Source organism: Drosophila eugracilis, unplaced genomic scaffold (assembly GCF_018153835.1).
Source record: "Drosophila eugracilis isolate 14026-0451.02 unplaced genomic scaffold, ASM1815383v1 contig_722, whole genome shotgun sequence".
Lineage (NCBI taxonomy): Eukaryota > Metazoa > Arthropoda > Insecta > Diptera > Drosophilidae > Drosophila > Drosophila eugracilis.
In genome coordinates, this window is record NW_024573616.1 from 255,431 (window position 1) to 282,794 (window position 27,364).

At 40.3% G+C, this 27,364-nt stretch overlaps 3 protein-coding genes across 7 annotated transcripts; all 3 read left to right on the top strand.

The window, feature by feature from the left end:
• The first annotated feature begins 12,808 nt into the window (after positions 1 to 12,808).
• On the top strand, positions 12,809 to 14,763 carry LOC108116216 (sorbitol dehydrogenase). Its single transcript, XM_017228004.2, is given in 8 exon segments — positions 12,809 to 12,920; positions 12,984 to 13,017; positions 13,453 to 13,505; positions 13,507 to 13,554; positions 13,556 to 13,924; positions 14,076 to 14,294; positions 14,356 to 14,477; positions 14,531 to 14,763. Coding segments are annotated over 8 exon segments (1,083 nt in total). The 5' UTR covers positions 12,809 to 12,866; the 3' UTR covers positions 14,715 to 14,763.
• Positions 14,764 to 14,817: 54 nt separating this feature from the next.
• On the top strand, positions 14,818 to 21,923 carry LOC108116215. Of its 3 annotated transcripts, none has more exons than XM_041819421.1 (8): positions 14,818 to 15,399; positions 15,455 to 16,966; positions 17,051 to 18,336; positions 18,400 to 18,433; positions 20,615 to 21,084; positions 21,236 to 21,454; positions 21,516 to 21,637; positions 21,691 to 21,923. In XM_041819421.1, exons 1-8 carry the CDS (start codon positions 14,916 to 14,918, stop codon positions 21,872 to 21,874), a joined length of 4,311 nt encoding a protein of 1,436 aa, XP_041675355.1. In that variant the 5' UTR covers positions 14,818 to 14,915; the 3' UTR covers positions 21,875 to 21,923. The 3 variants fall into 3 exon arrangements, with proteins under 3 accessions (XP_041675355.1, XP_041675354.1, XP_041675353.1); XM_041819420.1 differs by having other exon boundaries at positions 15,455 to 16,762; positions 16,817 to 18,336; XM_041819419.1 differs by having other exon boundaries at positions 15,455 to 18,336.
• A 93-nt stretch (positions 21,924 to 22,016) lies between these two features.
• LOC108116181 lies at positions 22,017 to 26,513 on the top strand. Of its 3 annotated transcripts, none has more exons than XM_041819424.1 (4): positions 22,017 to 22,559; positions 22,615 to 24,126; positions 24,211 to 25,601; positions 26,282 to 26,513. In XM_041819424.1, exons 1-4 carry the CDS (start codon positions 22,076 to 22,078, stop codon positions 26,327 to 26,329), a joined length of 3,435 nt encoding a protein of 1,144 aa, XP_041675358.1. In that variant the 5' UTR covers positions 22,017 to 22,075; the 3' UTR covers positions 26,330 to 26,513. The 3 variants fall into 3 exon arrangements, with proteins under 3 accessions (XP_041675358.1, XP_041675357.1, XP_041675356.1); XM_041819423.1 differs by having other exon boundaries at positions 22,615 to 23,922; positions 23,977 to 25,601; XM_041819422.1 differs by having other exon boundaries at positions 22,615 to 25,601.
• The last annotated feature ends 851 nt before the right edge of the window (positions 26,514 to 27,364 follow it).

The window sequence follows — 27,364 nt, forward strand, 5'->3', positions numbered from 1 at the left end:
CACTCCCTGCCGCACTCCACACCGGACACCGGACAGCTGGCCGGGGCATGACATCGATCATTTTGGACGACGCGTGTGCTGCTCCGTGGAACCTGCAACCTGATGCCGCCGGCCAAGTTCAGCGCAGCTTCGTGGAAATGATCGCGGGATTGGGGAGCAAGTAGGGGCAGCGCACACTTTAAAATATTTTTATTTATTTCCTTAAAATGAATTGTATTTGTAAAAAGATTAAAATATAAGCGAAAGGACTGGTGAATTATTAAATATTAATTGAAATTCGTAAAGTTTGTGTGTTGTTTTAAAATGAAATCTTAAAAAATCTCTACTTAGAAAGTATAGGGCTTATAAATTTAAAAATATTTTCCTTTAAATTTAAAAAAACAAATAACTTATTTAAAGAAAAGAAAAAAATAAACGAAGAAGAAGAAGGAAGAAACTATAAATATTAATCACTTTTCATTAATTTAAAAATATTTTAGAATTTTTAGTGATTTAAAAATATTAAAAAAGTATTAAAGATTACAGAAATATATTTTTGGATATATTTTAGATTTATTTTTCTATAATGAAACACAAATTATTGTTAGTTTTTATTAAATTTTAAATATTTAACTGCAGTTTTTTAAATAAATACAAACTAAATTCCCAAAATTGCGACAAAATAATTATAAATAAAATTCTAGAAACAATGTTTCTTCTTTGTTAGTACACAACATGACCGTATGACTAAGACTTAGTCACTAACTAAGTAAATTAAAAATATTAGAAAATAAATAAATTATTTACTAGTCTGATCCATGATAATTACTTAATTTACTTGCGAGTGTAAGCACCAAAACCAAATGATCGAATCAAAAAGTAACCTAGTTTCTCTCAGTGCAGTTTGGTGCTTGCATTCCAGCCATCTTGTGGTCCAAGGTGTGTCACATCTCTTTTGTGTCGCACATTTGTCAGAAATTAATCATGTTCTTGTTGTCCCGCATGGCAGTGTGTGTTCCCCTGTGTGTGTGTGTGTGTGTGTATGTCCATGATATATTGGCCACGGCGACAGAGAGAGAGAGGCAAAGAGATCCCCGGAAAGGTTCGTGGCTCGATCTGCAGTGGGGGATCTGCTGGGGGGGAACACGAGTGTAGGAAATGCAATTAAATGCGATCGCAAACACACGACTTTGGTGGCGCAATTAATTTTCATTAAACAAAAAAGAGGAAAACATGTTAAGCAGAAACCGGATTGAGTCCTGAATGTGAAACTGCAGGTTACTAGGAATTTTAGAGGAAATTTAAAAGGGTTTTTTAGGTTGGTTAAAGTGTAACTTAGGTAATTATATTAAATATTATATCAATATAAATAAGCCATTTACTAAAACCCCTTTAACTGGATAATATGCTTCACAAAATCTCTTACTTCCCCTCCTCTTACTCTCCCTTAACTATCACCCAATATTATTTTTAGTTTCCCATTTCATGCCTAACCGCCAGTTGACTGCAACTGATCGCTGGCCATGCGACATTAATTGATATTCTTATCGGCAATCGATGACGATTACCCTTTGTGCGATTACTTACTCACTCGCTTTGCGGAGTGCGTTCGGTTCAATCCACTTTCAATTTGACAGCCGCGACAGACAGGTGACAACCCATAACTCACGATAAACCGCTCCGATCCGATCCTATACTATTCCATACCTTACCATCTTATCCTCATGTCCGCTTCTTTATTTATGCAACCGTCTTACGCCAGGGCGAGGGCGGTGCAGGCGCAGGGGGGCGTGGCAGGGATTAATGCCAGGCACGATTCATTGCAATGCCAAGTATTTTGGCTTCGCTGGTCAATGGAACGAAGTGCGGCAACGCAAAAAAAAAACAGAAAAGGAATCCAGTGGCGGAGAGTCATGAGGCAGGGGCAGTGGGCCTTGGCGTTCCTTTGGCATAATATAATTGATGATATTGTCTTTTAATTCGCTGGATCTGTCGTGTCTGGCATGGCGATTCAATTGACTCTTCCAATTTGCATGCCCTCAACTTATCGATAAATGTTATCTGGCTGTGTTTAACAGATGTTTGATGACAATCGGTTGATGAATGTCGCTTTTCTTGGTTTTGGTTTTAAAATGAGTTAGTTTTAGGGTTATAAAAGGAACTAAGTTTAGTACCAACTCCACCCTTTTTTAGGGTTTTAAGCGTTAACTTTCAAAATTAAATAATGAAACATTTATTAACTGAGGTTAAAAACCCACAAGAACTTGGCTTAACTTAACTTAATCCTCACTTTGAGTTTTAGCATTTCTAAAAAAGTGTAAAGCAAGTTATTTAAAGAGATATATGTTATACACAAACCTAAAGATAAACGTGACTGTGATGCTCAGTTGCCTATTCCATTTAAATTTCGGTTACCTAATCTCCAATCCCGGCACCGAAAAAAAGGTTTTCCACCTTTCCAGCTTGTCGGGCAAAACAAATTAGAGATTTGAGCGAGTTATTTACGACCCAAAATGGTTGATCTACGATGGGAATTAAGGGTTCAGTTCACCGCGTGATGGGGGATGAAGTCTCGAAAGGGAGAGGGGATATGTATTCGTATATACCCATATCTATATATATATATATATATTTATCGGAGTATCGCAGTGTTTGTCTGAAGTTGGCCAGCTAGTTTTTGGTAACAAAATCAACGCATGGCCAAGAGTCGCCAGGCCGTCATTTATCTTGTTTTGCCGTCTTCTTATGCTGCATCAAAAATTCAACTGCAAACCGGCCAAATAAATCAGTGCACTTGTCGCAATGGGCGGGAAAGAGAAGGACAGCTGCACTGCCGATAGAGACGGCGCGATGTGTCAAGTGTGTATTTTTGGACCACGACAACTCTTTTGCTTTTTGGCATCTTGAGCATCTTTCTTTCGGGGGATTTCCTTCTCCGCCGCTTAACAGGGCAATCCTTAGCGCCAAGATTTATGACATTTTAGTTGGCAGCATCTTCTTGGCGAAATCTTATCGAAATTTCAGCTTTTCTCTGGCATCAGCCAGCTCTGCAGTGCATATTTTCAGCATGACCTCAGTCGAAATGAGCTGCGAACTGAAAATCTCTTGTGTCGTAACCCAAAATTCTCTCATCTTTCTCTTCCTCACTCAATGACACACAATTAATCGTGTGCCTACCTGTAAGTAAACTGAAAGGAAAAGTGACCCAATAATGCTCACTATCTCCGGGAAACAATGATAACAGCCTGAGAAATGGCTGAGCAATGGTAATGGCCGCTTCAAGGTCACTGATTTTGACCATAGTTTCACCTGCCAATTGTTCAATATTCTTCCATTTGGTCAACCTTGAAGGTGGGCTGGGACCAAACACAGTTTGGTCATGGTATGTCTGATTTTTCATGGTTATAACTTCCACAAAAGAAATAATAATCATGCGTGGCAGGGCAATGGTAATGAGTAATGGGATTTTCCAAGGAAATTCAGGTTTTAAAAACTGTTTTTGACAGTGAAATTAGACTAATGATTATTCTAGCATATTTGAAAGTGTGGAACTAATATGAAAAGTGAAACCAAAATCAAGAAGCCCATAATGTGGTGAAAGAGTGAACCTTTTTTTCGGTTTTAAATGGTTTAATTAAATAATAATAACAATAACAATAAAGAGTGTTCTTGCCATAGACAAACTCAAAAACTGATTCAAATTTCTGCCGCCTTAGTGTCAATCTATATAACAGCCCTGGGGGTATCTAAATATAGAAATTATCATCATACTTACTAAGGGGTTAAGGTTTCAAATCCCACAACATTTTAACCACGTGCAATATTACCTATCCAACCAACAATAACCACTGCAATGTATTATAAATATGTGACATAAATAAGAAACACTGACTTTTATATATATAAATATAAACCTTTTTATTTTCACTTTAAAGTTATCAACGCTTCGGGCCATTCGAAATGTGATAAGGACCAAATGACAGTTGGGGAAAAGGGAAAGTGCCGGATTAGAAACCATTATGGAAGGCCCACTCCCAAAAAGCACCCACAAACACACACAAACACACACACTCAGCCATAGAAAGGTGCGTATTCTGGTGGAGGAAAAGGAGACCTGGAAGGACATAGAGTGTGTGCGTGGTGGAACATCCATAAGTGTCATGTTCGGGTATCCTCATTCATCCTTGGCATGCACGCACGTTTTTTCGATCCAGATCCTTTCTTTCCCTTTTCGGCTGGGCCGTTGCTGCTGTTGTTGTTGTTGCTTTTTGTTTTATTATGTGCACGAATTTCTATATACAACGTGTGTGTCTGTGAGTGTGTACGAGTGTGTGTGTGTGTGCGAATGAAATAAATTCCGTAGCGCTAGAAGCAAAGATTTATTATCAAATTAAATTTCTGACAGAATTTATTGCTTTATCTCTCTCGCCAAACATAGTTCTTTTGCCTTTCGGCAGCCTCCTCCCCCCTCCACCCTCCAACCACTGAGCCACCCAAAACCATCCATCCCAACCAAGCAGCCAACCAACCACCACCCCCACAACCACCCACTCAAATGAATCCGCCAGCGAATGAACCATCCAGGCAAAACCATCCAGAAACCATCCGAGCCAAGTGGTGACCCCGACCTGAGCCTTTTGGTCTTACCTCACCTTCGCCGCACGATTTGCACTTTCCCTCACTTTGCACTCACTTCCCTGTTAACCATTTCTCTTGTTTTCTCTGTTTTTTTGTTGTTTTTTATTTACAAAATTTATAGAGAACAAATTTGGACAATATGCGCGCATTATTTTCGCGTGTTCCCCGAAAGTTTCTGGGCGAGATGGGCTCATGCGAGTGCCACATTAAGCCCGTTGCTGCAATGCTTCTCCCGCTCACCATTAAAATGATACATTGCCCTCGGGCATCATAATTATGAGCAACCAAAAAGGAGGAGCAGCTCCAAGATCTTTTCAATTTCGCAAAATTAACAAATTTAATTAAACTGCAGCTGGCTTAAAAGTTTATCACACAAAGTTTGGGGAAGGGTTGAATGTGAGTTGCATGAATAGTAAATAAATATCTCCTTTTCTTTGTATGTTTGTGTTGGAGTAAGAAGTATTAACATTTTCACTAAACTTGATCTAGCAGAAGACATAACATAATCTATTTTTTTCTTGTAATTATAAGTAGGCTCTTAAGTAAGCCTGTTAATCACATTAACCATATTCAATACCTTAGCTAAAGGCCTTAGTTGCTACAACTTTACAACTTTTTTTGTAATTTTAACAAAAATCATATTTAATATTTAATATTTACTATCAAGCAAACTATGGTCAGTTTAAGCTAAAACCCAATTATCAAATTTAAATAGTCAAAATCAACTATGGAAAATTCAACAATTGCCTTTCAGTGAAAAGTTATCAAGACTTGAAAGACTTGAAAGTTTTTTGCCATAAAGAAGGTAAACTAAAAGTTTACATTTTTAAACAAATAATTATATACTGAATGTTTTAAAACTTTCTAATTTATAACAACAAATATTTGTCAACTAAAAAAACCTAACAACAATTAGCTCCTGCAATCAAATTTAAAAAGGCAATAAAATGCGAATTTCATAAAATATATCTTGAGAAGAACTTTTTACTAGTCATAAATATTTTTAAATATTTGTCTAGCAAATTAGGCATCTTTGGTTTTCAAATATTATTAATTAAATTAAAAATTTTACTTAAAAAAATCTTACAAAAAGTACTTCAAAGAAGCCTAGTTTAAACCAAGCAACTGCACCTACTATTTTTAAGATAGATTTTCCAGCAACTGAACTGCTCATTTGAATTGAGAATTCCGGGCATGTTTTGGTGGACCTATTGATTTATCTAAACCGAAGAACATATATTTTCCATTTACGTATTACGTATGCCCCGGCCATGAATGAAACTTTTGCAATTTCAAATAATCGCCAGCGCCCAATAATGAGGCCGTAGAGTGCGCGTTTGTTGGCCAACACACGCACGCATAGCTAAAAGGTGGGTGGATCTGGTGGCTGGGTAGAGACGGGGGGAGGAGAGGTAGAGGGTTTTTTGGGATTCAGTTTGGACCAGCGAAGAACGGCGGCAGCAGCCGCCGAAGTAACCACACCACCACAAAGAGGGGAAAAGAAAAACTTTCTTATTGCCAAACTGCCAAAGTCAGAAGGCTGCCTCTCCCACACACCCGACGCGTTCTCTATCCTCCACTTTGCCGCATCCACTTTTCCACCCTGCATCTTGAGGGAGGTCTTGGAGAAGGAGTAGGGGAACTGGAGAGGAAGCCAAGACGACGCGGCGATAGCATGAGGGATTACAGCGCGTGATTTATATGGGATTCCGAAGAAATATGGGCGAAATGTGTCGGCAATTTTTATTGGACATTTTAAAAAGGCAAGTAAGATGTTCCTCCTAATGTTGTTGCTGCTGCTGCTGCTGCTGCTGGCTCCTGGGAATATAAGGAATATAAGGAACTGCGGCAAAAGTAGCTGCTATGTGAAGGGGGCGGGGAGGGGGAGCTTTGGAAAACCCTGGCCGCACACATTTTCCGCGGCAGCTGCTCCCTGAGAAATTTTCCCCACTTGATTTCGTGCGTAGTTAGTAAGGAAGTCGCGTTCATTCGTTCGCAGCTCTAACGAGCCCCGGCGAATATTTATGATCAGCCTGGGCTCACCGCCCCCTCTCCTCATCATCCCCTCCACCCCCTCTAGAATCATGCCCCAAGAAACAACAACAAAAAGCTGAGTGGAAGATGGTCCGGTCCGAAAGTTTACCCAACAGCCTTTTTCGGCATTTTCAGCGGTTTTGCATTCATTTAAATTTCGAATGCAAATGAGCCAATTTCTGTGAGTGCCGAGTGGTGAAAATTGGCCTTCCAACCCTTCGAAAAGAGTAGACAAATTGCAAGAAGCCTACCAGGATATAGCCCCATGTATATATCTCCCCCAATTGTAACATCCTCTGGCTTCTGAGAGTGTGAATTGTGACGCGACAAAATGATTTAGTTTCGCGTCACTTAATTTAATCGCCGAACTTGGCAGCCGGAATATTTTAAAATATACATTTTTTACGCCGCCCTTGGAAATCTGCAACCCGTGGCACGTTGTAATGGAAATTAATTAGGCAAGTTCTCCGTTTCCCTGACAATGCCGGCGATGACTGTGTGAATTGCCTTCTCTATATCATTTTTAATTTAGTGGGCGCCCCCACTATGCGACACATTATTTAATTTATATCGCCGATGTGTGAATTAACGAGCTAAAGTCGCCATGGGTCTATGGCTATAAATGAACTGATGGCTGGTATTGGCTGATTGTTTTGCTAACAGAGTGGTTAAATGTTTTGAAGGAATGTTTTTGGGGTTGTCACTGTTGTAAAAATGCATCGCCCTTGTTTTTTTACCTTTAAAACACTATTTTTAAACCATTTAAAATATTAACAATAATGTTAGGTGACTTTTTCAAAGCAGCCAAAAAGTATGCTACAAAACCTGATGTTTTCGAATAAATTTGAAATTTATGTTAAAGGTTGTCAGGCATTCTAACACATAAAATGTAAATTTTTCTTGCTAATTTAATAAAAATATTTAATCAAAGAAAAGTAGTTTACTTTACAAACATCCTTTGTTATGTCTCAACTTAAGGAGCATCATTTTATATAAACATTTAATTCAAAATTTTTAACGTTTCCTTGCAGTACAATTTATTAACCCTTTAGTGATACATATTTCCCTTCAGTATCCCGCTTTTGACAAATTCACAAATTATTTGAATACTCGAGAGAAGTTTCGCTGAAACCAAACAGCCAAGTTACGCACAAGGAAACCCTTTCCTGGCTCCCTAAATCAACAAAACTTGGGGAGACCACAAGCTGAGCTAAACTCGGAAAAGCTAAACTCGGCTGAGACTGAGCTGAGAAAGGAAAAACTATTGGCGTCATCGTGTTGTCGTTGGCGAGGCATTCATCTTCCTCGCGCCGGAAGCACCAATGGAAAACTTAGCAGCAGCAGTGAAAAACTTGGGTGCAGCAAAAGGAAATTCCGCAGAAGAACCAACAGAGAGCACAGAGAAAAAATAGCATAATAGTTAATAATTAACTTTTTATGCATTTTTAAAAATAATCTAAGTGGAAAAAATAGAAATATAAAGTCTAAATGAAGATGATTTTGTAGTGAAAAGTTTTTTCTTATTTTTACGGTGATTTTTATGGAATTTGTCAAGCAAAAATATCATTTTAGCTTACAGTTTTTATTATCGCAATTTTTCTAATGATTAATCTTAAGAAACTATCTTAAAACTATATTCCTAACATTTTCTAACATTTTCCTCTCTGCTTAGACATCTAAACTAAGAGCAACAGTGGACACAGGATCTCAGACAAGGATGTTTTTCTGCCGTCGTGAAATTTGAATAAAAAATGAATATCTCATTTCGCTGCAGTTGCGACTTGTTTGCAGATTGAATGGAATACTTCCGACATCCGGTTGCACTTTTTCGCTTGTGCAATTGCTGCACTTTCATCTTGAGAGTTGCAACTTGCAACAGAGCTGCGAAAAACTTGACTAACCAATCTTCTCCTTTGGCTGCCATGTCTCCGTTACTTTGACTCACATGTGACCCGGCCAAGTTTCCACCCATACCTCAAGTTTTCTTGTGCAGCTTTGGCGTTTTTCCTGCTCAACGAACAGTCGGAGGGAAAAGCGCAGTTTGCAACTGAGATGGAATGGACGATACACAAAGGCCCGCAGAATTCGCCTTGAAGGCTCTGACCGAACCGCAGACACTTTGTCTGGCTCCCAGCCATAAATCTAAGGTCCGCGTCCTGTCCTCTTCTTTTCCTGCTGCTGCTGCTTCTGCTCCAGGTCCTGCTGCTGCAGCTGGAGTGGAGGATATAGAAAATGAAATAATTTCTGAAACATCAAAGTGTTGCGAGTTTACAGGACACCAGCTGAGAGTAATGACTTTGTATCTCCAGCTGCTTTTTTGGGGAGCTTCATCAGCTTCCATCAGCGGTTGGAGGTTGTTTTTAAGAATTAAAGCTGAATCCTCCTGGCGGAAGTGTATTAGCAAACGAAACGGAAACGTATTTACTGATCGCATATCTCTTCCTCCATTGGTCAGCACACCCCTTTACCACTCTCTCCTGAGTTACATCCAATTCTGTCCTTCGTCCGGCAGCTGGCGCCTGGTATCCTTCGCTTCCTTCGCATCCTTGGCCCGGGGCCATGGACATGGCGCAGGATGCGCTCTTAATTTATGGCATCGAACTTTTATTGGGCAAATTTCGGTTCATCTCCATGCGTGTATTAAGACTAATGGCCGAGAGCTGCCGGAAGTTCTTCATTGACAAAGACAGTAACGGAGGATATTCCGAAGACAACATCTTTGGCTTATTTATTTTCGTGTGCTGGCGGAAAAAATACTGCAGAATTGAAGGAAGCATTGCATACTTTTGGGCTTACGGCGAAACTAGGCGTTTGATCGTAGCATTTATCGTAAAACTTTTAAGTATCGATATGAATATCGAAAAATTGTATATTAATTTATTAAACAAAGTTTTTTAGTTTATCTCGCATATTACTTAAACATTAAAGCAACAAATTGCATTCATTTAAATATATTTAATATCATATTTTAACAATTATGCAACTTCATTAAATTCTCGCATTTGTCACTGCTGAGTTTTCAAAAATTTGAAACGACAACCGGAATTCCGCCAGCCAAGCGAATAAAAACTGGCATCAAATTTTAAAGATAGTGATCGAATGGTGAAATACCCCTTGATTTGGCCTTTATAAATAAATATATATTGCATTAATTTGGATCAAACACTATCGGAGGCTGGATATTATTTTAAAAATACGAGTCACTTTTCTGTAATACCATTTTCATATTGAAGTATTAATTTAAAATAAATATTAACTAAATTATGTTTCCAGTATTAAAAAAAATGAATTTCAGTTTATCAAAATCTATCTAATAAAATTAATTAACAAAAGTAGAATACTTTGCTTTGGATGATGTTCTGTGATTCAGTTTATAGTTTCAAGGATCGTAAATCTGTTTTTATAAACTATGTTAAGGACCTTTTCTCAGGTCATAATAATGAAACATAAGATGTTTGGCCAAATATTAAGTCTTAGTATTATATGAATATTTTTCCTCAGTGCCCTCCCCCAAATGAAAAGAGCGCAAAAGGTCGAGAGGATCGGTGCATATAGTGGCCGCTTGGTGTTGGCGTTGCAAGTGCGTTTATGGTTTGATGATTTACAGTCACGCCCATAAATATTCGCACGGCCAGTGTGCACATTATTCGCGATTTATGCCGTTTCGTTCATAACTCATGCAACAGCACATGTAAAATTTATGCAATTATTAATTTAACACGCCTGCAACAGTGCCACGCCCGCACCCATGCTACGCCACCCACTGACCACCCTGAGCCCTGCTCTTCGGTGCTGTTATTTGAATCCGATTCCATTTTGGAGGGTTTATCAGCGGGCACGAAACTAATACAGATCTAATCAGAGCCGGCTAAACGTTTCGCGGGTAAAAACCGGACAGACTGCGGCAACTGAGAAGAACCAATTTGTTAGGGAAGAGTTTGGGGAAAATATGCATGGTAAAAGTCAGTGATGCAAAGGTAATATTAGTTACTAAGTTATCAAAATGTATATGTAAGAAAAATATTAAAAATTATAAAAAAAAGTTGAAAACCTTGTTGATGATCAATCACATACCAAAGAAAACGAAGGACACATAGTTAGCCCCAAACAGCATCTTAAAAATGAGTCTCCAATCCTTAATAATATAATGAACTAAATTATTCATATATACTTTTAATATTTGGTTAATGCTAGATGATATCGAAAACAATACTTAAACACAACAAACTAGGTACCTCCCATCACTAGCAAAAGCTTTGGTCCACATCCACCCACATTGGACTGCCATAATTTACTCGACGAGCAAAAACACTCACGAAAAATAATAAATGTCCAATATGTTAGCCCGTCCTGGCAACACATAACGAAGCCAAAAGAAAGCTACACCCGAACACAGTGCCTGCACAAAATCGACATCAGTGACAGCAGCAGTAGCAACAACGAAAACAAAAGGACAACAGGAAAGTTCAGAGAATGAAAGCCTTGAATACCCTGTAAGGGAGTGTTTTAAATTTTGTAAATATTTTGTATTTTTTATCCTAACATCTTAACATATAAGAATTGATAAGCAAGGAACCATTAAGAACCTAGTTTATGTTACTTTTTTTAAGTTTTAAAGGTATTTGATTTAGATCGATAAAATAAGACTTAAGCTAAGTTTTTAGCTTCATATTATATATCATATTTAAAGGCTTAAACTTCCATTGGAAATTAAAACTAACAAATGGTAAAAGTTATAAGACAGCTAGTTTTAAGAATATTTTTAAAATTTCTTAACAGCCTTGGAAACCATAGAGTAGTACCCTCTTTTAATGTACTTTAGGGCCATAAACCACGTTTATTCGGCATGTGTGAAGCCAAGGTTGATAAGAAGAAAGAGGGGCGAACTGGTCAAGAGGGGGGAGGGGCCGAATTTTGTGTGGAGTGGGCGCCAGGAAGCTGGAAAGCTGGGGCCACATGCTAGGCTCGAGTGCATGGAGTGAAGTTCCATTGCGAACATGGGCAGCATGTCGCTCCATTAATTTGCCATAAAACAGAAGTGGACTAAAATTTGTTTGTCGTTGTTATTGTCCGAGCAAAAAATTACAAATGGTCCAGTTCCAGGAGCACCAACAGATCCCGGTGAGGGTGGGTGTTAGTATGGATGTGAACTAGTTGTGGGGTCACAGCTAGGGTCTCCTTATTTATGGCGAAACCACTTTTGATGTTCTGTTAAATGTCCGCAATGACACATTGAGGACATCCCCTATTTGTACTAAAGTACATGCCAGTCGTCGAAGGACATTACAGGGGTGCTGTGATCTGCTTTTCATACCCCTAAGAATATGAGGGTGGACATGACTTCAATCCGCTCTCAATAAATATAAAGGTTGGGAATAATAATAAAAAAGCGTTTGGAAAAATAACTCTTAAGCCAAGTTGATTTGAATTGTAAATTTTAATTAAAAAATATACAAAAATAAAATAAAAACAAAATGAAAATTAACTTTCAACTTTAAGTTGGTTAAGTAATCTTTAATATAAAAATAATAAAAGATTTAATATTATAAAACTTTTTAAGAAAATATTCATCATACGCCTAGTTGCCCTTTCCTTGGGAAATAAACTTCTTTATTACACACTTTGTGCTGATTCTGCTTGATAATCTATAGCTAATCACTAAGCTAATAACTTTGATCACCCGACATCAAAAGTGATTTTCCATAGATAGCTTATCAATATACGATATGCAGCCAGCCAAGTCTCCTGAGCTTATCTTTCGGGGTCAAAAATAGCAAAAAACTGCACACAAAAATAAATTAATCAAACTTTGAAAGTTCTAAAAAATCTATAAAATTAACTGATTGATTAAAAACGTAAAATGCTAAATGAAAAATGAAAAAAATCAACAATCAACAAAATCAAAAACAAAGTCAACGTTTTGCCTACATTTAGTATACCCTCTCTCTACACTGCAATAAAAATGTAAACAATCACAACGGAACAGCTGCAATCAAGTGGTGATATGGCTGATAACTTTTGACCAGAAATGGGAGTGGGTGTGGTGCCGATTAATTTCTTATCATTATCAGCCGCTCCAACATACGTCACATTCACTGATAGCCATGGATTCAGAGGGTCCGCTAGTGTAAGGTTTTAAATATTTGAATCAGTTGCAAATCGGCTGTTCAAGCGTGCGGTAATTGGTGGGCTCATTAAGTTAAATTAAATAAGAAATGGCCAAGGATAATCTGACGGCAGTGCTGTATGGCATTGAGGACATGCGATTGGTAAGGATACAAAGGATAACGAAGTGACTAAACCATTACTGAAAGTTTATCGTCTGCCAATAGGAACAACGCCCAATTCCAGAGATTGCTGATGATGGTAAGTAATGTATTAAATAAATTTAATTTAAAATAGATTATTGAGGTACTGATAGAGTCCTTTTTGTTTAATATCACAATCTTGAACTTTAATTAAAATTAGCATTAGGACTAGAACTCTTTACTTCAGTAGCTCAATCACTTTAACACTTTATTAACTTTCTTGATAATATTTCTTATCAGCTTCATGACCTACTGCCTCAAACAAAACGTTTCAAGGTCAAATATACAGGAATTAATCGCTAACTAATACGAAAATAACAGCTTGTAAAATTAAGTGCTATATCAAAATGTAGTCAAGAGAAAAACAATTAAAATTATAATTGTTTAGATAGAAAGAAATTCCAAATTCTATTCCAATTTGGTTTTTGTTTAAACTTTAAACTTATAATACTTAATCTACTTAACAGCTAATACTTGATTTTCTCCCTTTTAGAGGTACTTCTAGCCATGGACAGCGTTGGCATTTGTGGTTCAGATGTCCACTACTCTTGCCCACGGAAGGATCGGTGACTTTGTGCTCACCAAGCCGATGGTTGATTGGCCATGAATCCGCTGGCGTGGTAACAAAATTGGGCAAGAAGGTAACCAACCTGAAGGTTGGCGATCGTGTGGCCATCGAACCGGGTGTACCCTGCCGTTACTGCGATCACTGCAAGCAGGGCAGGTACAACCTGTGCCCCGGAATGGTCTTCTGTGCCACGCCCCCCTATGATGGCAACCTCACCCGCTACTACAAACATCCGGCAGACTTCTGCTTTAAGCTGCCCGACCACGTCTCCATGGAGGAGGGCGCCTTGCTCGAACCTCTTTCTGTGGGCGTGCATGCCTGCAAGCGGGCAGAGGTAACCCTGGGCTCTAAGGTTCTCATCCTGGGAGCAGGTCCCATCGGACTGGTCACTCTGATGGTAAGTTTATATTTGTTTAGTGCTTAAGCTAAGATCTATCTATAAACAAGATAAACTCAAGGCTAAAGAGGCTGATAAAGCTATTTATAACAGCGAATATTAGCTTTTAACAGCGGATACCGTAAACGAGTCATAATTTCTTTCTTCACAGGCTGCTCAAGCCATGGGTGCCTCTGAGATCCTGATCACAGATCTGCTGCAGCAGCGCCTGGATGTGGCCAAGGAGCTGGGTGCCACGCACACTCTTCTTCTGAAGCGAGAACAGACCGCCGAAGAGACAGCAGAGCTCGTCAAGAAAACCTTGGGCGGTCAGCCGGACAAAGCAATCGATTGCTGTGGTGCGGAGAGCAGTGCCCGCCTGGCCATCTTTGTAAGTTATCTTAAAGGATCTAATAAAATAGAAGAACTTAGTTCCAAATTCCATTTCCTAGGCTACCCAATCCGGTGGAATCGTGGTTGTCGTCGGCATGGGAGCTGCTGAGGTCAAGCTGCCCCTTATCAATGCCCTGGCCCGTGAAGTGGATATCCGTGGAGTTTTCCGCTACTGCAATGAGTAAGTTTAGAGTTCCTAAAAGAGATCCTTAGACTAACCTTGAATCCTTTCAGCTATGCTGCTGCTCTGGCATTGGTGGCCTCTGGAAAAGTTAGTGTGAAGCGACTGGTGACACACCATTTCGACATCAAGGAGACGGCAAAGGCGTTCGACACCTCTCGCAAGGGACTGGGTGGCGCCATCAAGGTCATGATCCACGTGCAGCCCAGGGACACCAATAATCCTCGCAAATTCTAAGCACTTTGTACTACATAAGCGATCTAAATATAGCATAGAAAACACAGTACACTATTGCGTTACAATCATTAGGCCTTAGACTTAGCCATGCACAAAAACTAACATTTCGACAAAAAGTTATTTCGAACAACCAAATTCGTTGAGTTCCCGGCAGTGTATCAGTTGACCTCCGCCCACCGACCTCCGACTTTCAGCAGCCAGATGGCCGGCATTGCATTCGGCAGTATCGCGGCCTTTCGCCGAACCACAAACTGCATCAGGCTGCTGCGATTCTCCTACCACTCACGTGATCCGTCCTTCGAGCTAGTGCATCAACGTCGCCGTCGGCACAACAGTTCCTCGAAATCTGGGGAATCCGAAGAGGGTAAAAATCCTAATCGGGTGGGTCAGGACTTGGGTGAAGGCAAAGCACTAGGCAACATCACTGGTGGCTTGGAGACGGCAGCAGAACCACCCGATCAGCCGAAGACTCCCGGAGAGCGAAGCCCAGAGTGCCCCTACGAGTCGAAGCCAGAGATCCTGCCATTACAAGATCAGCCTAATCGAGCACAGCCCTCGCCTGCGGTGGTCAAGCCACCAAATCCGCAAACCATTGTCTGCAGTTTGGATTCCAAAGATCTATCGGGAACTCCGAAAGACGTTTTAGGGAGAAAAGATTTAGGAAAAAAGTTTTCAGAAACTAAAGGTAAGCAAAGCCGGGCTGGATTTCGCAGTTGTAAACTTTAACATGTTCTCCATAGACTTATCTACCCAAATAACCTCCACTCCTCTAAAAGACGACAATAATTTAGATAACCTATTTGCCATTGAATCCGAGCTCAAGTCCCTGGCAGCAAGTATATCCGATTACATCGTCGAGCCTAATCATCAAACCTTATTTCCCATTAAATCTGAGATCAAATCAACGGACTTGACCTCGAATGGATTTAGTACGGAAGCCAGCGTTCAATGCTCAACAAGTTCAATAGATCTTCCGCCTGAAAACACTTTCCTAGCTTCTTCTCAGTTAAAGTCGCAGGATTCGAACCTTGCTAAAGCTGAAGTTAAGTCCATATCTGAATCTTCTAATTCGCAAGAATCTCTTCCTCTGAATATGTCTCAAAATTCTATAACATCTGAAGATAATAGCTCTAAGAATCAAGTTAGTAACGACCAACCCTTAAATCATACGTCTGATGATTTCAAGCTAGGATCGACATCTAAATCGCCTGGTTCAGGTGAAAGCTTCCACCTTAAGGTTACGCCCAGCCCTTTACACATAGTACAAACTGAGAAGTCCACTCAGATTTCCACGTTTAATATGCCTCAGGAGGAAGATGTTTCTGGTAATTCAGTGAAACTCATCTGCAGAAATGCAGAATTTGGTCTGGCATCTGACAAGGGAGAGGAGAAGAAACCAGAAAAAGTCATTCCGATCAAGCATTATCAAACCGATAAGAATGTGATCATGAAATGGGTCGAACTACACAAAACGAAGGAACGACAAAAGGAAGAATCTTCCAGGGAAACCGAAAGCAATGAACGAATTCCGGCACCATTACCAAAACCCTATTTTAGGAAAATGTCCGTGAAGAAAGACAATTCTTCGGAATCTCAGGACATAACTGCCATCGAAACCAAAAGCCCAGGAGAAACTCCTGCGCCATTGCCAAAACCATATTTTAGAAAAATGTCAATAAAGAAAGAGAATACATTGGTTTCTAAGGACACGACATCAACGCTCCAAGGACAAAGCCCAGAAGGAACTACGGCCCCTTTACCAAAACCATACTTTAGAGTGTCGGCGTCTAAAAACACAATGTCGGAGAAGAAAGGCAATGCATTGGTTTCTAAGGACACGACATCCTCACCTTCTGGTAAAGACATCACCAAAACAGCCAAAATCAGCCCGAAACTGCAGTTGCCAATTAAAATCGTGGCCAAGAATGAAGCTCCAACCGAATTTAGGAAAACAATGAATTCAATACCATCTACTGAACTGAAGTCTACGAAGAATACTAAGGAGGATACCACCAGCCAAGCAACTATGCCCATTAAGCTAACCCCGAGTAAGCCTCTTGTAGGTAAAAGTTTAGATTCTAATACTTGGAAATCTTCATTAGGCGATTCCAATATATCAAACGCAATGGTCAATTCTGAAAAACAGAATGTCGTGGCCATAGGTCAGCAAAAAACTAAAAGTCAGACCACCGAGGAAATAGTAGCAATGTTTAAGGAGGAAAACGATACTAATCAGACTAAAAGTGAAGAAGGTAAAGTCAGAGAATTATTCGAGTCACTCGAAAAGTTTAATAATCCTTCGAGTTCATGGTGGACTCATCCTGAAATATTTACAGCCCCAAAGGAAAGTAAAACAGATCCTTTCACCACTGTTTCATCCGCGTCTGATAAGAAAGGAGATGAAAAACCACACTCAGGAAAGAAGGCCGATGATCACTTTTCAAAACTTGGCCACTTGGACTCAACCGTCACAGACGAAGAAGCAATAGTTAAGAACAAGGAAGTCAAAGCCAAAGAAAGCTTCGCCAGTCTAGGTAACTTGGATTCTACAATACGAGAAGAAAGCAGTGAGAAGGCTAAGAAAAATAACGATTATAAAGATACAGAAATAAAGAATGAAAGCAAAGATAAGCAGGAGGGTAAAGGTGAGGATGATAAGAATGTTGAACGGAAAAGGTTTAATCTGGCTCAGAAGGTCTCGACCTTCATGAAGTCCGCTGAGGAAGATGGTAACAGAACCAATGCCACCCAAAAATCACAAAGAGTGAACAAAACCAAGTCAGAGGCCAAAAGTAAACTGGCAACAACTTCTGAGCTAACACCAAGCGATCTCTATGATCCAATTACCCAAGAAATCTCTTCACCGGCCGGGCTAGAAACAGGCAAAACTGATATGGAGGAAGCCGAGGAATCCAGTCCAAGCCTAGAAGCTCCAGAGGTCAAGCCTAAAAAGGAGGAAGTCAAAGCCAAGGCACCCACGGCATTGGATGAAACCAAAACGAAAGTTGAGGAAAAGGTTCCGGTCAAGGAACCTGACTTAAAGAAAGAAAGGCCAAAGCTGGACGATGGGGAACTGTCTCTGAAGCTCCTGGATAAAGTTACGGGAGAAACGCCAGCGGTGCAAATACCAGCGGAGTCCAAACCGCCAGCCGAAAAGAGCCTCATCCAACACTTCTTCGACAAGATCTTTGGCAGAGACAAGAGCACCGAAGGCAAAAGCACTGAAGGCAAACGGAAAATGTCCTCCTATACAGGTCGTCGCCACCTGAGCACCAGCTCCCTGGCTGCTTTTTCGACGAGAGGATCCATACTTAAGAATAATAATAAACCTAAGGTATCCAAGAGTTGGGAGAGGACCTTCCTCAGGCGAAGATCACCTTACAATCTCTCCATTGCCACTTGCCTTATAGAAGCCGTCCTGGAACCTTCCAAGTTTGAACTGTTCGCTAAAAATGATGACACCGAGATAAAAGGAGGCTCGCCCGAATGCTGTTCACCCAAAAAGACGCCGCGGGAGCTTCTTAGGGAGGGCGGATCCGAGGAGTGTGCCCAGAAGATGAAGCGGCTTAACGCCAAGGATAATCTGACGGCGGTACTGTATGGCAAGGAGGACTTGCGATTGGTAAGGACAGAAAGGATAATAAAGTGACTGACCCATTACTGAAAGCATATTATCTGCTAATAGGAACAACGCCCAATTCCAGAGATTGCTGATGATGGTAAGAATGATTTTGCAAAATTAGAATGAATTTTAAATATTTATTTTAGTAAGTGATGGTAAGTTTAATTGGAAAATCTTAATTTCAATTTTGTAATAGCATTAGCAGAAGATTTCTGTACTTCAGTAGCTCAATCATTTTTTTATAGCTTTTTGATAATATTTCTTATAATTTTCATGACCTTAAATAACAGCTTGTAAAGATAAATAAATAACCCTTAAGCCCAGCATTTTTATTTATTTATTTAACCAATTAATCTTGGCACACAATGGTAAACCCAATATTTGATTACAGAGCTGATGTGACATTCGACTCTGGCTGTAATTAATATAGATACAGAAATAATAGTGATGTACAAGCTTATTTTAATATTTTTTAATTTTACGATTCTTTTATTATAATATCTTATATTGAGATGTTAGCTTTTTTTATGAAATCGAACATCAGTTTTATATAATTTTCATTTGTACAGTTTGTGAAGGTAGTTGGAGCCCTAACTAATCGGCTCGGATACCGGTCAATGGTGAGAGCTACTCCGCAAAGATGGCAAATTGGGTGGTTCTTGCCACTTAGTAGGTGCTCGTAAGTATGCTGAGCTGGACGAAGGTGCTCGTGGTGTATGCCGATCCCAGCTGGGAAGGCCTCTTTGTGCATGTAGAATTGAAACTGCGGTATCAAGGGCTGTACTGCCTGTGCAGATTACAAATTCGCCTAATAATATCGCTTTAGCTTCTGCGACGAATATTGAAATATAAGGGCGAGTGCCCCCTGCTATGATGGAGTTCTTTGAGCCATAATGGCAAATGCGTTTGCTACCGAGCTTTTGGATCCGACAGTATACAGCCATTTCTTCTGTGCGAGGTGTTAATTTTCGCTTATGAACCGGGTACGATTGGGGGTCGTTTTAAGTTGAGAAGTGCAGGTTGCTGTTAATAATTGGCTTGCGTTGGTTTGGTGAGGGCAGGTCCAGTACTTTGCTGAAGTTGGCGCATATTCGGAAAAGTAGAAGAACATTTGCATTTTCTTCATTCATTAAATATGCTCTTGTAATTGTCAGCCAGGAACCGATTTGCAGTAGTGTCGTTATGTCGTTTCTTTTATGCTGGGTTAAATGTAATCCGGACTCCGCTAGTATGCATTTGGTCTGATAGGCGAATATTAATATTCCTATGGCTCTATATCAGGAGCGCTCAACGCCTAAGCTCTGAGTGCTTATTTGTTTTTGTAAATGCTCTCTACATATGGGGCTTGCTTGCCCATAAGCTTTGAGCGTTTGCGGCGATATTACACTAACAATTTTTCGTTTTTCTCTTTCCGCCTCATTCCGGTGCCAACTGTAATATAATTTGTTCTTGTTCGTTCCTTGATCATCCTCGAACTCCTTGCAATTCCACCAACAATTTTTCGTTTTCCCCTTTCCGCTCTTTCATCCTTAACTGTAAATTAATTTTTTTTGTTTCTACCTATGTAGATCATTCTCGAACACTTGCACTGGAAATCATTCCTTCTAACTTCGGTTTGCACTTTGAAATTAAATTCGCAGCCGTCAGTTAAATGAGTGATGATACGTAAAAAAAATGTTTTTTCTTTCTCTCAGTGCACTGTTGCAAACCAAAACACAAGCGTCCCTAAATATGTGCCCATTTCTTGTATTTGGGTCAGTAAATACTCTGCCGTAAGACAATTTTGAGCACCCCTGCTCTATAGAACAGTGTTGAATTATCTTGATGTGAGTGGCTGGCTATGTTGACCATGACTGTGAATATTTTCAGTTTAGAAATTAATTTTATATTAAGCCGAGATTCTAACTAGTTTTTTGATAATAAGCAGTGTTTCTTAAAATTAAACCTAGAGTCGAAGGTAATTTCTAAAATTTGAAAGTTTTCTGTTTGTTGTATAATTTTGCTGTTAAATGTAAAATACCCAAATTTTCTATCTTTTTGTCAATCCCGTTGCATCGGCGTACATATACACCTTATTATTAAATAAGCTTTGCTATTGAAAAGAATCTTACAGTCAACTTAATCTTATTGTATTTATGCGTTGTGAACAACTCTGTGGCGGAAAACCCAGCATTTTATATTATCTTTTAGCTTTATATTAATTTGGTTTTAATTTAATAACTTAAATATAATAATCATTATGTACCGAATAGTTTATAATTTATTTTCTTCCGTTTAGAGGTCCTTCTGGCCATGGACAGCGTTGGCATTTGTGGTTCAGATGTCCACTACCTGGTCCACGGAAGAATCGGTGACTTCGTGCTCACCAAGCCGATGGTGATTGGCCATGAATCCGCTGGCGTGGTAACAAAATTGGGCAAGAAGGTAACCAACCTGAAGATTGGCGATCGTGTGGCCATCGAACCGGGTGTACCCTGCCGTTACTGCGATCACTGCAAGCAGGGCAGGTACAACCTGTGCCCCGGAATGGTCTTCTGTGCCACGCCCCCTTATGATGGCAACCTCACCCGCTACTACAAACATCCGGCAGACTTCTGCTTCAAGCTGCCCGACCACGTCTCCATGGAGGAGGGAGCCTTGCTCGAACCTCTTTCTGTGGGCGTGCATGCCTGCAAGCGGGCAGAGGTAACCCTGGGCTCTAAGGTTCTCATCCTGGGAGCAGGTCCCATCGGACTGGTCACTCTGATGGTAAGTTTATATTTGTTTAGTGCTTAAGCTAAGATCTATCTATAAACAAGATAAACTCAAGGCTAAAGAGGCTGATAAAGCTATTTATAACAGCGAATATTAGCTTTTAACAGCGGATACCGTAAACGAGTCATAATTTCTTTCTTCACAGGCTGCTCAAGCCATGGGTGCCTCTGAGATCCTGATCACAGATCTGCTGCAGCAGCGCCTGAATGTGGCCAAGGAGCTGGGTGCTACACACACGCTTCTTCTGAAGCAGGAACAGAACGCCGAAGAGACGGCGGAGCTAGTCAAAAAAACCTTGGGCGTTCAGCCAGACAAGTCGATCGATTGCTGTGGTGCGGAGAGCAGCGCCCGCCTGGCCATCTTTGTAGGTTATCTTAAAGGATCTAATAAAGTAGAAGGACTAAGTTCCAAATTCCATTTACTAGGCTACAAAATCCGGTGGAATCGTGGTAGTGGTGGGCATGGGAGCTGCTGAAGTCAAGCTGCCTCTGATCAACGCCCTGACCCGTGAATTGGATATTCGAGGAGTTTTCCGCTACTGCAACGAGTAAAATTAGAGTTCATAAAAGAGATCTTCAGATTAACCTTGGATCCTTTTAGCTATGCTGCTGCTCTGGCATTGGTGGCCTCTGGAAAAGTTAATGTGAAGCGACTGGTGACACACCATTTCGACATCAAGGAGACTGCAAAGGCGTTCGAGACCTCTCGCAAGGGACTGGGTGGCGCCATTAAGGTCATGATCCACGTGCAGCCCAGGGACACCAATAATCCTTGCAAATTCTAAGCACTTTGTACTACATAAGCGATCTAAATATAGCATAGGAAACACAGTACACTATTGCGTTACAATCATTAGGCCTTAGACTTAGCCATGCACAAAAACTAACATTTCGACAAAAACTTATTTCGAACAACCAAATTCGTTGAGTTCCCGGCAGTGTATCAGTTGACCTGCGCCCACCGACCTCCGACTTTCAGCAGCCAGATGGCCGGCATTGCATTCGGCAGTATCGCGGCCTTTCGCCGAACCACAAACTGCATCAGGCTGCTGCGATTCTCCTACCACTCACGTGATCCGTCCTTCGAGCTAGTGCATCAACGTCGCCGTCGGCACAACAGTTCCTCGAAATCTGGGGAATCCGAAGAGGGTAAAAATCCTAATCGGGTGGGTCAGGACTTGGGTGAAGGCAAAGCACTAGGCAACATCACTGGTGGCTTGGAGACGGCAGCAGAACCACCCGATCAGCCGAAGACTCCCGGAGAGCGAAGCCCAGAGTGCCCCTACGAGTCGAAGCCAGAGATCCTGCCATTACAAGATCAGCCTAATCGAGCACAGCCCTCGCCTGCGGTGGTCAAGCCACCAAATCCGCAAACCATTGTCTGCAGTTTGGATTCCAAAGATCTATCGGGAACTCCGATAAACGTTTTAGGGAGAAAAGATTTAGGAGAAAAGTTTGCAGAAACTAAAGGTAAGCAAAGCCGGGCTGGATTTCGCAGTTGTAAACTTTAACATGTTCTCCATAGACTTATCTACCCAAGTAACCTCCACTCCTCCAAAAGACTACAATAATTTAGATAACCTATTTGCCATTGAATCCGAGCTCAAGTCCCTGGCAGCAAGTATATCCGATTACATCGTCGAGCCTAATCATCAAACCTTATTTCCCATTAAATCTGAGATCAAATCAACGGACTTGACCTCAAATGGATTTAGTACGGAAGCCAGCGTTCAATGCTCAACAAGTTCAATAGATCTTCCGCCTGAAAACACTTTCCTAGCTTCTTCTCAGTTCAAGTCGCAGGATTCGAACCTTGCTGAAGCTGAAGTTAAGTCCAAATCTGAATCTTCTAGTTCGCAAGAATCTCTTCCTCTGAATATGTTTCAAAATTCTATAACATCTGAAGATAATAGCTCTAAGAATCAAGTTAGTAACGACCAACCCTTAAATCATAAGTCTGATGATTTCAAGCTAGGATCGACATCTAAATCGCCTGGTTCAGGTGAAAGCTTCCACCTTAAGGTTACGCCCAGCCCTTTACACATAGTACAAACTGAGAAGTCCACTCAGATTTCCACGTTTAATATGCCTCAAGAGGAAGATGTTTCTGGTAATTCAGTGAAACTCATCTGCAGAAATGCAGAATTTGGTCTGGCATCTGACAAGGGAGAGGAGAAGAAACCAGAAAAAGTCATTCCGATCAAGCATTATCAAACCGATAAGAATGTGATCATGAAATGGGTCGAACTACACAAAACGAAGGAACGACAAAAGGAAGAATCTTCCAGGGAAACCGAAAGCAATGAACGAATTCCGGCACCATTACCAAAACCCTATTTTAGGAAAATGTCGGTGAAGAAAGACAATTCTTCGGAATCTCAGGACATAACTGCCATCGAAACCAAAAGCCCAGGAGAAACTCCTGCGCCATTGCCAAAACCATATTTTAGAAAAATGTCAATGAAGAAAGAGAATACATTGGTTTCTAAGGACACGACATCAACGCTCCAAGGCCAAAGCCCAGAAGGAACTCCGGCCCCATTACCAAAACCATACTTTAGAGTGTCGGCATCTAAAAACACAATGTCGGAGAAGAAAGGCAATGCATTGGTTTCTAAGGACACGACATCCTCACCTTCTGGTAAAGACATCACCAAAACAGCCAACATCAGCCCGAAACTGCAGTTGCCAATTAAAATCGTGGCCAAGAATGAAGCTCCAACCGAATTTAGGAAAACAATGAATTCAATACCATCTACTGAACTGAAGTCTACGAAGAATACTAAGGAGGATACCACCAGCCAAGCAACTATGCCCATTAAGCTAACCCCGAGTAAGCCTCTTGTAGGTAAAAGTTTAGATTCTAATACTTGGAAATCTTCATTAGGCGATTCCAATATATCAAACGCAATGGTCAATTCTGAAAAACAGAATGTCGTGGCCATAGGTCAGCAAAAAACTAAAAGTCAGACCACCGAGGAAATAGTAGCGATGTTTAAGGAGGAAAACGATACTAATCAGACTAAAAGTGAAGAAGGTAAAGTCAGAGAATTATTCGAGTCACTCGAAAAGTTTAATAATCCTTCGAATAAATGGTGGACTCATCCTGAAATATTTACAGCCCCAAAGGAAAGTAAAACAGATCCTTTCACCACTGTTTCATCCGCGTCTGATAGGAAAGGAGATGAAAAACCACACTCAGGAAAGAAGGCCGATGATCACTTTTCAAAACTTGGCCACTTGGACTCAACCGTCACAGACGAAGAAGCAATAGTTAAGAACAAGGAAGTCAAAGCCAAAGAAAGCTTCGCCAGTCTAGGTAACTTGGATTCTACAATACGAGAAGAAAGCAGTGAGAAGGCTAAGAAAAATAACGATTATAAAGATACAGAAATAAAGAATGAAAGCAAAGATAAGCAGGAGGGTAAAGGTGAGGATGATAAGAATGTTGAACGGAAAAGGTTTAATCTGGCTCAGAAGGTCTCGACCTTCATGAAGTCCGCTGAGGAAGATGGTAACAGGACCAATGCCACCCAAAAATCACAAAGAGTAAACAAACCCAAGTTAGAGACCAAAAATAAACTGGAAACAACTTCTGAGCTAACACCAAGCGATCTCTATGATCCAATTACCCAAGAAATCTCTTCACCGGCCGGGCTAGAAACAGGCAAAACTGATATGGAGGAAGCCGAGGAATCCAGTCCAAGCCTAGAAGCTCCAGAGGTCAAGCCTAAAAAGGAGGAAGTCAAAGCCAAGGCACCCACGGCATTGGATGAAACCAAAACGAAAGTTGAGGAAAAGGTTCCGGTCAAGGAACCTGACTTAAAGAAAGAAAGGCCAAAGCTGGACGATGGGGAACTGTCTCTGAAGCTCCTGGATAAAGTTACGGGAGAAACGCCAGCGGTGCAAATACCAGCGGAGTCCAAACCGCCAGCCGAAAAGAGCCTCATCCAACACTTCTTTGACAAGATCTTCGGCAGAGACAAGAGCACCGAAGGCAAAAGCACTGAAGGCAAACGGAAAATGTCCTCCTATACAGGTCGTCGACACCTGAGCACCAGCTCCTTGGCTGCTTTTTCGACTAGAGGATCCATACTTAAGAATAATAATAAACCTATGGTATCCAAGAGTTGGGAGAGGACCTTCCTCAGGCGAAGATCAGTCAACGAACTTTTTTGTGAACTCAATGAACAGAAGCTGAATTTATCTAATGAACCCTCTAGAGGCACTCGCCTTATAGAAACCGTCCTGGAACCTCCCACTTTTGAACTTTTCGCCAAGAATGATGACACCGAAATAAAAGGAGGCTCGCCCGAATGCTCTTCACCCAAAAAGACGCCACGTGAGCTTCTCCGGGAGAAGCAGCAGACCAGAGATATCAAGATCATGGGCGGTTCCGAGGAGTGTGCCAAGAAGATGAAGCGTCTTAAGGAGCTGACGAAGGACAAGGATGACGACTGCGGGAGTCGTCACTTCTCCAATAATCTGCCGAGGTTTCTGCGGCACTTCTGGGTAAGTTTTGGGTTCAATGAACTGAAAGTGGTTGACGTCAGTTTATAGTCTATATAGTAGTTTGTAGCATTATCAGTTCTAGTTAAACTACTTTTAGATGTACTTGTATCAATTAATGAGTTAAATAGGATAGATACCTCATATAGTTTGTTGCCTTGTTGTAAGAATAATACAAGTTTTAGGTTATTCGTACGAGTTTATATCAACAGTCTTAGGAATTATTATTCATAAATATTAAGCTTATATACAGATATTCAATGAATGTGTTTTTCAACATTTTTAGCATTAAGGGGGCCAAGCAATAGAACGCATTTCTTCTACCAAAACTTTTTGGGGGCAAACAGAACGGAAATACACAACGCACTATTATCAGAGACCTTTTTGAATGTCATATCGAGGTGATTGACGCCCAGCTAACTGTAGTATATAGATTAGTTCCATTTCGCACGACATCGTAAGAAACGAGGGAATTATTCAGAGTCAATTAAAATTTTATACCACCCCGGGGTCTGATAAGGTGTCGCAAATCAGCGTCGGCTCAACTTTGATAGTAAAAGTCTAGCAACTACACAGCCACAACCAAGCGAAACAAAAGCATTCCGAAGTATAAATAAAACTCTGGGAGGCGACCTAGGTTGTTTGTAGGTCAAGACTGAAAGCTCTAACCGATGGGGGCACAGTTCTCTGTATTTCCAGATGCGGCCAACAACTCTAACAAAGTCAAGTAATCTGCCAGTCCATCCGTTTTGCACTCGGGATTGTCGATCCGAATCCAGAATGAAGAATGCCTTGAAACGTGTGCCCTTACAAAGAGGTCGATCTGATAGATCAGCGGAGGACCCAATGATTAAGATCAATAATGTTATTTTACCGTAATATAAATTATATTTGAATATTACAATTTTATAAAAAAAATAAGACAATGTTTTTCTGTTCTAAGAGGGAAGGATAAAACACCTACGTATTTTTAAGGATCTAAATGATAATGAATCCAGGATGTTATTAGGACTTTTAGGGATTAAACAAAATCAAAAAAATAAGTACTTGCGTTCTATATAAAATACATTTCAGGAGGGTATTTTTCTTTTAGGTTTTTCTTTTTAATTTAATTTATTTTTAGAAAAATAACTTTTTTTTAGTAAAATCTTACGAAATTATAGAGTAAAATGCAATTAAGTAGTCGAATAAAAATATGTAACATAAATAAAAGGTATCCTCTTTCCTACATTCTTAGTTATGATTCCTAGGCGACTCGGCTTATTAGCCATATCCAAGAGATCTTGATAACTATAAAAACCCCTAATAAGACCCAATAAAGTATATATATATATAGTATAGGATCAGTCAATTTGTTCGTATGAACGCTGCGATCTTAGGAACTATAAGAATAGAAATTTAGTATGTAAAATCTTTAGATGCCAGCGCATATTATGATGGTACCATTATCCGGCCACACGCACTCTTACGCCCACCAAGATCAAAAGACGGTTTTCGCATTTTCTAGAATTATTTTTTCCAATCAAGCCACGCCCACTCTAACACCCAGAAAAAACCAAAAAGGCGAAAATCTCGGGAACTATGAGAGCTACAAAATTGTGATTAAGAATACGTATTTAAGAGATGCCACTTATTTCGATATTTATGAAGGTTATAAGGCTTAATATGGGCAGTGACGTCACTATCAATATCAATACTTTCTTTGACAATTTGTGAATTGCCACTATCAAAATGAATATTTTAAAATTGTCGGAATACAGTAACAG